Source organism: Salvelinus alpinus, chromosome 3 (genome assembly GCF_045679555.1).
Source record: "Salvelinus alpinus chromosome 3, SLU_Salpinus.1, whole genome shotgun sequence".
Taxonomy (NCBI): domain Eukaryota; kingdom Metazoa; phylum Chordata; class Actinopteri; order Salmoniformes; family Salmonidae; genus Salvelinus; species Salvelinus alpinus.
In genome coordinates this window covers 92,354,858-92,369,977 of record NC_092088.1, presented here as the reverse complement: position 1 = coordinate 92,369,977, position 15,120 = coordinate 92,354,858, and the positions used below count along the sequence as shown (strand labels likewise).

Sequence of the window (15,120 nt, the reverse complement as noted above, 5' to 3'; positions counted from 1 at the left end):
TCATGTTAATGATGTTCTCACTGTTTTCCATCTACTCTACATGTTTACAGATTACCTCACTGAGAAGTCAGGTAAGTAGTGTCTTCATATCATCACTTTGCTAGAATTATATCAACATTTGAACTGTAATCCAGGTCATTTGTCTCTGCTATTAGTTGAAGCACATGGATATTCACATTAATCCATTTTATGAATAAACAAAATATCTGACATTGTATTCCCAGTTGAACTTTGCTGTGCTTTCAATTAGTTAAAAGCGCAGTGATAGACATTTGGGTGACAAAAAAATAAAACATTGTTTTTCCACTGGAATTTGGTTGTGCTTTTAGATGGTTGAAAGCGTATGGATAACACATGGGAAATTCAACACATTTTTGGCTGTCTTTTTAGATGGGTGAATATACTATAGGTTGTAATCTCATTGATCAACGTCTCAACCAAATATTACCCAAATATCCACGTTGAGATAACAAGGTTTGCCCAGTGGGTAGTTTCTGATGGACCAGTCACCTTTATTTAATGAAATTAAGAAGTGGTGGTAGGGTAGAATATCTTCATTGGAGAAGTTGTCTCACAGAGGTTCGCTGGACTCATTAAGTTGGTGGAACTCAATTAGGATTTGTGACATTAGTGAAGTGATATGAGACAAGAAGTCCCAGAGAGAGACTCCATCTTCTAGTGTTCATGTTATTGATGTTCTCACTGTCTTCCATCTACTCTACATGTTTACAGAGGACCTCACTGAGCAGCGAGGTAAGTAGTGTCTTCAGATCATCACGTTGCTACAATTGTCAACCATTTAAATTGTATATTTTATTTTTGGAGCACATTAAAGATGTTCCTTCTGATGTTGGAATGATTTTATAGAACAGGATGTGTTGAGGCTGTAGAGGACCACTAGACTAGAGAGAGGTAGTCTCTGATACACCTGGATCACTGATGGACCAGTCACATTAATGTTGATGTTCTAGAACAGGATGTGTTGAGGCTGTAGAGGACCACTAGACTAGAGAGAGGTAGTCTCTGATACACCTGGATCACTGATGGACCAGTCACATTTAATGAATGAAATTAAGACGTGGTGGTAGGATAGAACATCTTCATTGGAGAAGTTGTCTCACAGAGGTATGCTGGACTCATTTAGGTGATGGAACTCAATTAGGATTTGCGACGTTTGAGAATTGATATGTGACAAGGAGTCCCTGAGAGAGACTACATCTTCTAGTGTTCATGTTAATGATGTTCTCACTGTCTTCCATCTACTCTACATGTTTACAGATGATCTCAAGAAGGAGAAGGGTAAGTAGTGTCTTCAGATCTTCACTTTGCTAGAATTTTGTGAAACATTTAGTATTTTTTTGTTGCTGAGCACATTTAAGATGTTCCTTCTGATGTTGGAACAGTGTTATGAGACAAGGTCCGGGATTCACTTCAAGGTGCATTATAACACAGCACACTATAACAGACTTTTAAAGGTATTTTACACTTGAGTCGACATGTGCAGTGTTTACCATTAATGTGATCTCTGTAAATGCCGGTGGAAAATGTCTTTAAAAGTGCTTTGTCAGCTGTGAAGTGTCCTGCGGTATAGCGCACATTGGATTGAATCCCAACCAATGAGTCTCAGAGAGAGACTACATCTTCTAGTGTTCATGTTAATGATGTTCTCACTGTCTTCCATCTACTCTACATGTTTACAGATGACCTCAGGAAGGACAAGGGTAAGTAGTGTCTTCAGATCATCACTTTATTGGTTTCAACCATTTTATGTTTTTTAATTTAAAAAAGATCTCAACTGTAATCCAGGTCATTTGTTTCTACTATTAGATGAAGCACAGGGATATTCAAATTAATCTGTTTTTTAAATAAACCACATATCTGACATTGTATTCCCATTTAAACTTTGCTATGCTTTAAATTAGTAGAAAGCACAGGTTTAGACATTTGGGTGACAACAAAACCCCAAATCTAAAATAGTTTTTCACTGGAATTTGGTTGTGCTTTTTGATGGTTTTAAAGCATAGAGATAACACATGGGTAATTCAACACATTTTTGGCTGTCTTTTTTAGTGGGTGAATACACTGTAGGTTGTAATCTCATTGATCAACGTCTCAACCAAATTTTACCCAAATATCCACGTTGAAATGATGTAGTTTGCCCAGTGGGTAGTTTCTGATACACCTGGATCACTGATAGACCAGTCCCATGTATTTAAATAAATTAAGAAGTGGTAGAAAACACAATGTTACGCATATTAATGTTCCCTGACATTTATCTGATGTGGGAACATTGATATGATACAAGAAGTCCCAGATCATCACTTTGAAAGATGTGAACCATTTTATAAGGGCAATGTGTAATCCAATTCAAAACTTACCTTGAGGCCACAGGTACAGTTGAAGTCGGAAGTTTACATACTGTCACGCCCTGGCCTTAGTATTCTTTGTTTTCTTTATTATTTTAGTTAGGTCAGGGTGTGACATGGGGAATGTATGTGTTTTGGTTTGTCTAGGGGTTTTGTACGTTTATGGGTCAGTGGCTTGTCTAGGTGTTTGTATGTCTATGGCTGCCTAGATTGGTTCTCAATTAGAGGCAGCTGTGGTTCATTGTCTCTGATTGAGAGCCATATTTAAGGCAGTCATAGGCATTTGGGTTTTGTGGGTAATTGTCTATGTTGAACGTTTGTTGCTTGGCATTGCACTTACGTCGTTAGCTTCACGGTCGTTTGTTTGTTTTTTTGTTTAGTTTGTATTCAGTGTTCGTTTCGTGTTTTTCTCTTCTCTTAATAAAAAGAGATGTATTTTGAACACGCTGCGCCTTGGTTCTTTCTCTCTCCGCAAGACGATCGTGACACATACACTTAGGTTGGAGTCATTAAAACTCGTTTTTCAACCACTCCACAAATGTCATGTTAACAAGCTATAGTTTTGGCAAGTAGGTTAGGACAACTACTTTTTGCATGACACAAGTAATTTTTCCAACAATTGTTTACAGACAGATTATTTCACTTATTATTCACTGTATCACAATTCCAGTGGGTCAGAAGTTTACATACACTAAGTTGACTGTGCCTTTAAACAGCTTGGAAAATTCCAGAAAATTATGTCATGGCTTTTGATAGGCTGATTGACATTTGAGTCAATTGGAGGTGTACCTGTGGCCAAATATTTATTTCCACAAAGTTTGCTGCTTCAATGTCTAGATATTTCTGTCAGATGTTGCTAAGGAATACTGAAGTATAATTACAAGCATTTATAAGTGTCAAAGGCTTTTATTGACAATTATACGAAGTTGATGCAAAGAGTCAATATTTGCAGTGTTGACCCTTCTTTTTCAAGACCTCTACAATACACCCTGGCATGCTGTCAATTAACTTCTGGGCCACATCCTGACTGATGGCAGCCCATTCTTGCATAAGCAGTGCTTGGAGTTTGTCAGAATTTGTGGGGTTTTATTTGTCTACCAGTCTCTTGAGGATTGACCACAAATGAAGGTCTGGGGAGTTTCGTGAAAATGGACCCAAAATATCGATGTTTTGTTCCCCGAGCCACTTAGTTATCACTTTTGCCTTATGGCAAGGTGCTCCATCATGCTGGAAAAGGCATTGTTCGTCACCAAACTGTTCCTGGATGGTTTGGGAGAAGTTGCTCTCGGAGGATGTGTTGGTACCATTCTTTATTCGTGGTTGTGTTCTTAGGCAAAATTGTGAGTGAGCCACTCCCTTGGCTGAGAAACAGGACTGATGGTAGTGCTCACCTTGTCTTCTCCAGACAAGCTTTTTTTCCGGATGCCCCAAACAATTGGAAAGGGGATTCATCAGAGAAAATGACTTTACCCCAGTCCTCAGCAGTCCAATCCCTGTACCTTTTGCAGAATATCAGTCTGTCCCTGATGTTTTTCTAGGAGAGAAGTGGCTTCTTTGCTGCCCTTCTTGACACCAGGCCATCCTCCAAAAGTCTTCGCCTCACTGTGCATGCAATTGCACTCACACCTGCCTGCTGCCATTACAGAGCAAGCTCTGTACTGGTGGTGCCCCAATCCCGCAGCTGAATCAACTTTAGGAGACGATCCTGGCGCTTGCTGGACTTTCTTGGGCGCCCTGAAGCCTTCTTCACAACAATTGAACCGCTCTCCTTGAAGTTCTTGATTATCCGATAAATGGTTGATTTAGGTGCAATCTTTCTGGCAGCAATATCCTTGCCTGTGAAGCCCTTTTTGTGCAAAGCAAGGATGACGGCACGTGTTTCCTTGCAGGTAACAATGGTTGACAGAGAAAGAACAATGATTCCAAGCACCACCCTCCATTTGAAGCTTCCAGTCTGTTATTCGAACTCAATCAGCATGACAGAGTGATCTCCAGCCTTGTCCTCGTCAACACTCACACCTGTGTTGACGAGAGAATCACTGACATAATGTCAGCTGGTCCTTTTGTGGCAGGGCTGAAATGCAGTGGAAATGTTTTTGGGGGATTCAGTTCATTTGCATGGCAAAGAGGGACTTTGCAATTAATTGCAATTCATCTGATCACTCTTCATAATATTCTGGAGAATATGCAAATTGCCATCATTCAAACTGAGGCAGCAGACTTTGTGAAAATTAATATTTGTGTCATTCTCCAAACTTTTGGCCACGACTGTATTTCAAGGCCTACCTTCAAACCCAGTGCCTCTTTGCTTGACATCATGGGAAAATCAAAAGAAATCAGCCAAAACCTCCACAAGTTGTAGACCTCCACAAGTCTGGTTCATCCTTGGGAGAAATGTTTTTGGGGGATTCAGTTCATTTGCATGGCAAAGAGGGACTTTGCAATGAATTGCAATTCATCTGATCACTCTTCATAATATTCTGGAGAATATGCAAATTGCCATCATTCAAACTGAGGCAGCAGACTTTGTGAAAATTTATATTTGTGTCATTCTCCAAACTTTTGGCCACGACTGTATTTCAAGGCCTACCTTCAAACCCAGTGCCTCTTTGCTTGACATCATGGGAAAATCAAAAGAAATCAGCCAAAACCTCCACAAGTTGTAAACCTCCACAAGTCTGGTTCATCCTTGGGAGCAATTTCCAAACGCCCGAAGGTACCACGTTCATCTGTACAAACAATAGTACGCAAGTATAAACACCATGGGACCACACAGCCGTCACAACTCTCAGGAAGGAGACACGTTCTGTCTCCTAGAGATTAACGTACTTTGGTGTGAAAAGTGCAAATAAATCCCAGAACAACAGCAAAGGACCTTGTGGAGATGCTGGAGGAAACGGGTACAAAAGTATCTATATCCACAGGAGAACGAGTCCTATATCAACATAACCTGAAAGGCCGCTCAGCAAGGAAGAAGCCACTGCTATAAAACCACCATAAAAAAGACAGACTATGGTTTGCAACTGCACATGTGGACAAAGATCGTACTTCTTGGAGAAATGTCCTCTGGTCCGATGAAACAAAAATAAAACTGTTTGGTCTTAATGACCATTGTTATGTTTGGAGGAAAAAGGAGGAGGCTTGCAAGCCGAAGAACACCATCCCAACCGTGAAGCACGGGGGTGGCAGCATCATGTTGTGGGGGTGCTTTGCTGCAGGAGGGACTGGTGCACTTCACAAAATAGTAGCATCATGAGGAAGGACAATTATGTGGATATATTGAAGCAACATCTCAAGACATCAGTCAGGATGTTAAAGCTTGGTCGCAAATGGGTCTTCCAAATGGACAATGACCTCAAGCATACTTCCAAAGTTGTAGCAAAATGGCTTAAGGCCAACAAAGTCAAGGTATTGGAGTGGCCATCACAAAGCCCTGACCTCAATCCCATAGAACATTTGTGGGCAGAACTGAAAAAGTGTGTGCGAGCAAGGAGGCCTACAAACCTGACTCAGTTACACCAGCTCTGTCAGGAGGAATTGGCCAAAATTCACCCAACTTATTGTGGGAAGCTTGTGGAAGGCTACCCAAAACGTTTGACCTAAGTTAAACAATTTAAAGGCAATGCTACCAAATACTAATTGAGGTATGTAAACTTCTGACCCACTTGGGAATGTTATGAAAGAAATAAAAGCTGAAATAAATCATTCTCTCTACTATTATTCAGACTTTTCACATTCTTTAAATAAAGTGGTGATCCTGACTGACCCAAAACAGGGATTTTTTACAAGGATTAAATGTCAGGAATTGTGAAAAACTGAGTTTAAATGTATTTGGCTAAGGTGTATGTAAACTTCCGACTTCAACTGTAAACCAATGTCTCTTATGTAGATCTAACTTCTTGTGAAGTAGGAAACGTACAATGTTGTGCATAATAATGTTCCCTGACTTTTATCTGATTTTGGAATTTTGTTATGAGACAAGAAGTCCCAGAGAGAGACTACATATACTAGTGTTCATGTTAATGATGTTCTCACTGTCTTCCATCTACTCTACATGTTTACAGATGACCTCAGTAAGGAGAAGGGTAAGTAGTATCTTTAAATCATCACGTTGATAACATTATGTAAACCAATGTCTCTTCTATAACTTCTAAAGAAGTATAACCCACATAATGTTGTTCACATTAATGTTCCCTGACTTTTCTTATTATCTGTGTCTACAGCTATGGTTGAAAAGGATCTCACTAGTCAACTGGGTAAGTAGTGTCCTTCATATTTCAGTGTCTTCAGACCATAGAATAATGTTCTAGAACAGAATGTGTTGAGGCTGTAGAGGACCACTAGACTAGAGAGAGGTAGTCTCTGATACACCTGGATCACTGATGGACCAGTCACATTAATGTTGAGGTTCTAGAACAGGATGTGTTGAGGCTGTAGAGGACCACTAGACTAGAGAGAGGTAGTCTCTGATACACCTGGATCACTGATGGACCAGTCACATTTAATTAATGAAAATAAGATGTGATGGTAGGGTAGAATATCTTCATTGTAGAAGTTGTCTCACAGAGGTACGCTGGACTCATTAAGGTGGTGGAACTCAATTAGGATTTGTGATATTCGTGAAGTGATATGAGACAAGAAGTCCCAGATAGAGACTACATCTACTAGTGTTCATGTTAATGATGTTCTCACTGTCTTCCATCTACTCTACATGTTTTCAGATAAACTCAAGGAGGAGATGGGTAAGTAGTGTCTTCAGATCATCACTTTGCTAGATTTACGTAAACACCATTTTTTGGAGCACAAAGGGACAATCGGTAGTTGCTACATCCGTTTTTTGACTTTTAAAATAATTTTGTTCCCATTGATTCTTGAAGAATATAACTTATAAATGATTAAAGCGCTTAGTTTAACTGTTGTACCCCATCAGAACCCAAAATATAACCTTGTTTTATCTCAATGTTTGTAAACAAACTAAATGTAAGCAAACTCTGTACAGCCTCCAAACATATTTAAAACTATAATGTTGATACAGTATCATGGATGGTCAGTCCTTGCATCCATAGTTCTGTCTATGAATTTGAGAGTGATATTATTTCTCCAGCCCCTCCCTCAGCTTTTTACCAAAACAACAGTGGCTGGGATCACGCTTTGTTATTGTTTAAACTTCTGATTGGCCCTAGATGTTCCTTCTGATGTTGGAACAGTGTTATGAGACAAGGGCCGGGATTCAATTCAAGGTGCATTATAACACAGCACACTGTAACAGACTTTTAAAGGTATTTTACGCATGAGTCGACATGTGCAGTGTTTACCATGAATGTGATCTCTGTGAATGCAGGTGGAAAATGCCTTTAAAAAGTGCATTCTCAGCTGTGAAGTACCCTGCCGTTTAATGCACATTGGATTGAATCCTGACCAAGGAGTCCCAGAGAGAGACTACATCTTCTAGTGTTCATGTTAATGATGTTCTCACTGTCTTCCATCTACTCTACATGTTTACAGTTAACCTCTGGGCCCGGAATCGTAAGTACTGTCTTCATATCATCACTTTGAAAACATTATTAGAACCACAAAAGTTACATTTTCTTTATTTTACCGACTTCAAGTAGGAAAACACTTTAAGAAGGCTATTTTGAGCATATTGAAGACCTTCCTTCTGATGTTGGAACATTGATATGAGACAAGGAGTCCCAGAGAGAGACTACATCTACTAGTGTTCATGTTAATGATGTTCTCACTGTCTTCCATCTACTCTACATGTTTACAGAGGACCTCAGGAAGGAGAAGGGTAAGTAGTGTCTTCAGATCATCACTTTGCTAGAATTTACGTAAACACAATTTTTTTGAGCACAAAGGGACAATCGGTAGTTGCTACATCCATTTTTTGACTTATAAATGAATTATATTTACCAATTGATTCTTGAAGAATATAACTTATACATGATTAAAGAGCTTAGTTTAACTGTTGTACCCCATCAGAACCCAAAATATAACCTTGTTTTATCTCAATGTTTGTAAACAAAGTAAATGTAAGCAAACTCTGTACAGCCTCCAAACATATTTAAAACTATAATGTTGATACAGTATCATGGATGGTCAGTCCTTGCATCCATAGTTCTGTCTATGAATTTGAGAGTGATATTATTTCTCTAGCCCCTCCCTCAGCTTTTTACCAGAACAACAGTGGCTGGGATCACACTTTGTTATTGTTTCAACTTCTGATTTGCCCTAGATGTTCCTTCTGATGTTGGAACATTGATATGAGACAAGGAGTCCCAGAGAGAGACTACATCTTCTAGTGTTCATGTTAATGATGTTCTAACTGTCTTCCATCTACTCTGCATGTTTACAGATGTCCTCACTGGGAAGCTAGGTAAGTAGTGTCTTCAGATCATCACGTTGATAACATTATTAGAACCACAAAAGTAAAATTCTCAAATTTACCGACTTTAAGTAGGAAAAAATGTAAGAAGGTTATTTTGAGCTCATTGAAGATGCTCCTTCTGATGTTGGAACATTGATATGAGACAAGGAGTCCCAGAGAGAGACTACATCTACTAGTGTTCATGTTAATGATGTTCTCACTGTCTTCCATCTACTCTACATGTTTACAGATGACCTTACAGGGAAGCTAGGTAAGTAGTGTCTTCAGATCATCACCTTAATAACAACATTATGTGAACCAATGTTTCTTCTGTAGATGTAACTTCTAGGGAAGTAGAAAACACATTTAATATTGATGTTCTAGAACAGGATGTGTTGAGACTGTAGACACCTGGATCACTGATGGACCAGTCACATTTAATTAATGACACCTGGATGACACCTGTAGACACCTGGATCAGTGATGGACCAGTCATATTTAATTAATAAAATTAAGAAGTGGTGGTAGGGTAGAATATCTTTATTGGAGAAGTTGTCTCACAGAGGTACACTGGACTCATTTAGGTGCCTGGAACTCAATTAGGATTTGTGGCGTTAGAGAAGTGATATGAGACAAGGAGTCCCAGAGAGAGACTACATCTTCTAGTGTTCATGTTCAAATCTAATTTTATTGGTCACATACACATGGTTAGCAGATGTTAATGCGAGTGTAGCGATGTGCTTTTGCTTCTAGTTCCAACAGTGCAGTAATATCTAACAATTCCCAACAACTACCTACTACACACAAATCTAAAGGGGTGAACGAGAATATGTACATATAAATATATGAATGAGCGATGGCCGAGCGGCATAGGCAAGGTGCATGAGATGGAATCACATTTTAATTTTTTTATTTAACCTTTATTTAACCAGGTAGGTAAGTTGAGAACAAGTTCTCATTTACAATTGCTACCTGGCCAAGATAAAGCAAAGCAGTTCGACACATACAAAAACACAGAGTTACACATGGAGTAAAACAAACATACAGTCAATAATACAGTAGAAAAATAAGTCTATATACAATGTGAGCAAGTGAGGTGAGATAAGGGAGGTGAAGGCAAAAAAAAGGTCATGGTGGCGAAGTAAATACAATATAGCAAGTAAAACACTGGAATGGTAGATTTGCAGTGGAAGAATGTGCAAAGTAGAGATAGAAATAATGGGGTGCAAAGGAAAATAAATAAATAAATAAATACAGTAGGGGGAGAGGTAGCTGTTTGGGCTAAATTATAGATGGGCTATGTACAGGTGCAGTAATCTGTGAGCTGCTCTGACAGCTGGTGCTTAAAGCTAGTGAGGGGAAAAGTGTTTCCAGTTTCAGAGATTTTTGTAGTTAATTCCAGTCATTGGCAGCAGAGAACTGGAAGGAGAGGCGGCCAAAGGAAGAATTGGTTTTGGGGGTGACCAGAGAGATATACCTGCTGGAGCGCGTGCTACAGGTGGGTGCTGCTATGGTGACCAGGGAGCTGAGATAAGGGGGGACTTTACCTAGCAGGGTCTTGTAGATGACCTGGAGCCAGTGGGTTTGGCGATGAGTATGAAGCGAGGGCCAGCCAACGAGAGCGTACAGGTCGCAGTGGTGGGTAGTATATGGGGCTTTGGTGACAAAACGGATGGCACTGTGATAGACAGCATCCAATTTAATGAGTTGGGTATTGGAGGCTATTTTATAAATGACATCGCCGAAGTCGAGGATCGGTAGGATGGTCAGTTTTACAAGGGTATGTTTGGCAGCATGAGTGAAGGATGCTTTGTTGCGAAATAGGAAGCCAATTCTAGATTTAACTAGATGTTTCATGTGAGTCTGGAAGGAGAGTTTACAGTCTAACCAGACACCTAGGTATTTGTAGTTGTCCACATATTTTAAGTCAGAACGGTCCAGAGTAGTGATGTTGGACGGGCGGGCAGGTGCAGGCAGCGATCGGTTGAAGAGCATGCATTTAGTTTTACTTGTATTTAAGAGCAATTGGAGGCCACGGAAGGAGAGTTGTATGGAATTGAAGCTCGTCAGGAGGGTTGTTAACACAGTGTCCAAAGAAGGGCCAGAAGTATACAGGATGGTGTCGTTTGCGTAGAGGTGGATCAGAGACTCACCAGCAGCAAGAGCGACATCATTGATGTATACAGAGAAGAGAGTCGGTCCAAGAATTGAACCCTGTGGCACCCCCATAGAGACTGCCAGAGGCCCAGACAACAGGCCCTCCGATTTGACACACTGAACTCTATCAGAGAAGTAGTTGGTGAACCAGGCGAGGCAATCATTCGAGAAACCAAGGCTATCGAGTCTGCCGATGAGGATGTGGTGATTGACAGAGTCGAAAGCCTTGGCCAGGTCAATGAATACGGCTGCACAGTATTGTTTCTTATCGATGGCGGTTAGGATATCGTTTAGGACCTTGAGCGTGGCTGAGGTGCACCCATGACCAGCTCTGAAACCAGATTGCATAGCGGAGAAGGTATGGCGGGATTCGAAATGGTCGGTAATCTGTTTGTTGACTTGGCTTTCGAAGACCTTAGAAAGGCAGGGTAGGATAGATATAGGTCTGTAGCAGTTTGGGTCAAGAGTGTCCCCCCCTTTGAAGAGGGGGATGACCGCAGCTGCTTTCCAATCTTTGGAAATCTCAGACGACACGAAAGAGAGGTTGAACAGGCTAGTAATAGGGGTTGCAACAATTTCGGCAGATAATTTTAGAAAGAAAGGGTCCAGATTGTCTAGCCCGGCTGATTTGTAAGGGTCCAGATTTTGCAGCTCTTTCAGAACATCAGCTGACTGGATTTGGGAGAAGGAGAAATGGGGAAGGCTTGGGCGAGTTGCTGTGGGGGGTGCAGTGCTGTTGACCAGGGTAGGGGTAGCCAGGTGGAAAGCATGGCCAGCCGTAGAAAAATGCTTATTGAAATTCTCAATTATAGTGGATTTATCGGTGGTGACAGTGTTTCCTGTCCTCAGTGCAGTGGGCAGCTGGGAGGAGGTGTTCTTATTCTCCATGGACTTTACAGTGTCCCAGAACTTTTTTGAGTTTGTGTTGCAGGAAGAAAATTTCTGCTTGAAAAAGCTAGCCTTGGCTTTTCTAACTGCCTGTGCATATTGGTTTCTAGCTTCCCTGAAAAGTTGCATATCACTGGGGCTGTTCGATGCTAATGGAGAACGCCATAGGATGTTTATGTGTTGGTTAAGGGCAGTCAGGTCTGGAGAGAACCAAGGGCTATATCTGTTCCTGGTTCTAAATTTCTTGAATGGGGCATGCTTATTTAAGATGGTGAGGAAGGCATTTAAAAAAAGTAACCAGGCATCCTCTACTGACGGGATGAGATCAATGAGGCAGTGATTGCTGAGATCTTGGTTGAAAACAGCAGAGGTGTATTTAGAGGGCAAGTTGGTTAGGATGATATCTATGAGGGTGCCCGTGTTTACGGCTTTGGGGTGGTACCTGGTAGGTTCATTGATCATTTGTGTGAGATTGAGGGCATCAAGCTTAGATTGTAGGATGGCTGGGGTGTTAAGCATGTTCCAGTTTAGGTCACCTAGCAGCACGAGCTCTGAAGATAGATGGGGGGCAATCAGTTCACATATAGTGTCCAGAGCACAGCTGGGGGCAGAGGGTAGTCTATAGCAGGCGGCAACGGTGAGAGACTTGTTTTTAGAGAGGTGGATTTTTAAAAGTAGAAGTTCAAATTGTTTGGGAACAGACCTGGATAGTAGGACAGAACTCTGCAGGCTATCTTTCCAGTAGATTGCAACACCGCCCCCTTTGGCCGTTCTATCTTGTCTGAAAACGTTGTAGTTAGGGATGAAAATGTCAGAATTTTTGGTGGTCTTCCTAAGCCAGGATTCAGACACGGCTAAAACATCCGGGTTGGCAGAGTGTGCTAAAGCAGGGAATAAAACAAACTTAGGGAGGAGGCTTCTAATGTTAACATGCATGAAACCAAGGCTATTACGGTTACAGAAGTCATCAAAAGAGAGCGCCTGGGGAATAGGAGTGGAGCTAGGCACTGCAGGGCCTGGATTCCCCTCTACATCACCAGAGGAACAGAGGAGGAGTAGGATAAGGGTACGGCTAAAAGCTATGAGAATTGGTCATCTAGAACGTCCGGAACAGAGAGTAAAAGAAGGTTTCTGGGGGCGATAAAATAGCTTCAAGGTATAATGTACAGACAAAGGTATGGTAGGATGTGAATACAGTGGAGGTAAACCTAGGTATTGAGAGATATTGTCTCTAGAAACATCATTGAAACCAGGTGATGTCATCGCATGTGTGAGTGGTGGAACTGAAAGGTTGGATAAGGTATAATGAGCAGGGCTAGAGGCTCTACAGTGAAATAAGCCAATAAACACTAACCAGAACAGCAATGGACAAGGCATATTGACATTAAGGAGAGGCATGCTTAGTCGAGTGATCATAAGGGTCCAGTGAGTAGTGAGGTTGGTTGGGGTAACGGCGATTCAGACAGCTAGCCGGGCCATGGGTAGCAAGCTAGCATAGGATGGAGGTCTGTTTTTACATTTACATTTACATTTAAGTCATTTAGCAGACGCTCTTATCCAGAGCGACTTACAAATTTTAGCCACCTCGTGCGTTTCCGACGGTAGATTAGTGGGGTTCCGTGTGGTAGAGGGGATCAATCCAATTGGCAAAATAGATATAGTTATAGTGACCCAAGAAAAATTGTCCGATAGACCTATTCAGATAGCAGCCAATAAGACAGCTAACGATTAGCGAGCTGCAGATGGGCGTTCAGGTAACATCGCGACGGAGGGGCCAGTTGGGTAACTCCCTCGGGCAGATAACATCGGTAGTCCAGTCGTGAAGGCCCGGTGGGGCTCCGCATTGGCAGTAAAACAGGTCCGGATAGGTGATTGTAGCCCAGGAGTGGCTCTTTGCGCTCTTTGGTGTCCCGGCGCTGTTGCTGTGTAGATTACGCTCCCTCACCCCAGAGACTGAGGTCAGACAGCTCTGCAACATTGTCTGAGCTATTTGCACCTGCATACAAAAGCACACTGTTCTCGCTCAAGGCTAACCACAGCTTCCCAGCACACTTATCGGGGGCTAACTGTTACTTCCAGCACACACACACAGACACCCAGGCGCCCAGGCCAACAGTTGCTAACATTCAATCACATGTGATATAGCATTGGGTTATAGTGCAATAAACGCAAATCCTAACACTCGGGTGCTTGTTGTCCTTGATGATCTTTATGACCTTCCTATGACATCGGGTGTTGTGTAGGTGTCATGGAGGGCAGGTAGTTTGCCCCCGGTGATGCGTTGTACAGACCGCCCTCTGGAGAGCCATGCGGTTGTGGGCGGTGCAGTTGCCATACCCGGCTGTGATACAGCCCGACAGGATGCCCGCGATTGTGCATCTGTAAAAGTTAGTCAGGGTTTTGGGTGACAGGCTAAATTTCTTCAGCCTCCTGAGGTTAAAGAGGCGCTGTTGCGCCTTCTTTACTACACTGTCTGTGTGGGTGGACCATTTCAGTTTGTCTGTGAGGTGTACGCCCAGGAACTTAAAACTTTCCACCTTCTCCACTGCTGTCCCTTCGGTGTGGATACAGGGGTGCTCCCTCTGCTGTTTCCTGAAGTCCACGATCATCTCCTATGTTTTGTTGACGTTGAGTGAGAGGTTGTTTTCTTGACACCACACTCCAAGTGGCCTCACCTCCTCCCTGTAGGCTGTCTCGTCGTTGTTGGTTATCAAGTCCACTACTGTTGTGTCGTCTGCAAACTTGATGATTGAGTTGGAGGCGTGCGTGTCCACGCAGTCGTGGGTGAACAAGGAGTACAGGAAAGGGCTGAGCACACATCCTTGTGGGGCCCCAGTGTTGAGGGTCAGCGAAGTGGAGATGTTGTTTCCTAACTTCACCACCTGGGGGCGGCCCGTCAAAGTCCAGAACCCAGTTGCACAGGGCGGGGTTGAGACTCAGGGCCACCAGCTTGATGATGAGCTTGGAGGGTACTATGGTGTTGAATGCTGAGCTGTAGTCAATGAACAGCATTCTTACATAAGTATTATTTTTGTCCAGGCAGTGTGCAGTGAGATGGCGATTGCGTCATCTGTGGACCTGTTGGGGCGGTATGCAAACTGAGGTGGGTCAAGGGTGGCCGGTAAGGTGGCGGTGATATGATCCTTGACTAGCCTCTCAAAGCACTTCATGATGACAGAAGTGAGTGCGACAGGCAGTAGTTATTTTGTTCCGTTATCTTTGCCTTCTTGGGTACAGCAACAGTGGTAGCCATCTTGAAGCATGTGGGGACAACAGACTGGGATAGGGAGCGATTGAATATGTCTGTAAACACACCAGCCAGCTGGTCTGCGCATGCTCTGA

General features: G+C 42.3%; 1 protein-coding gene across 1 annotated transcript in view; it reads left to right on the top strand.

Moving 5' to 3' along the window:
- Positions 1–15,120, top strand: part of LOC139571525 (uncharacterized) — a 157,950-nt gene that overhangs the window by 5,461 nt on the left and 137,369 nt on the right. Inside the window, exons 11-21 of the mRNA XM_071394492.1 lie at positions 51–71; positions 733–753; positions 1,279–1,299; positions 1,701–1,721; positions 6,431–6,451; positions 6,590–6,622; positions 7,088–7,108; positions 7,872–7,892; positions 8,137–8,157; positions 8,722–8,742; positions 8,984–9,004. Of these exons, the coding sequence (XP_071250593.1) occupies positions 51–71; positions 733–753; positions 1,279–1,299; positions 1,701–1,721; positions 6,431–6,451; positions 6,590–6,622; positions 7,088–7,108; positions 7,872–7,892; positions 8,137–8,157; positions 8,722–8,742; positions 8,984–9,004 (243 nt within the window). The remainder of the gene's footprint in view (positions 1–50; positions 72–732; positions 754–1,278; positions 1,300–1,700; positions 1,722–6,430; positions 6,452–6,589; positions 6,623–7,087; positions 7,109–7,871; positions 7,893–8,136; positions 8,158–8,721; positions 8,743–8,983; positions 9,005–15,120) is intronic.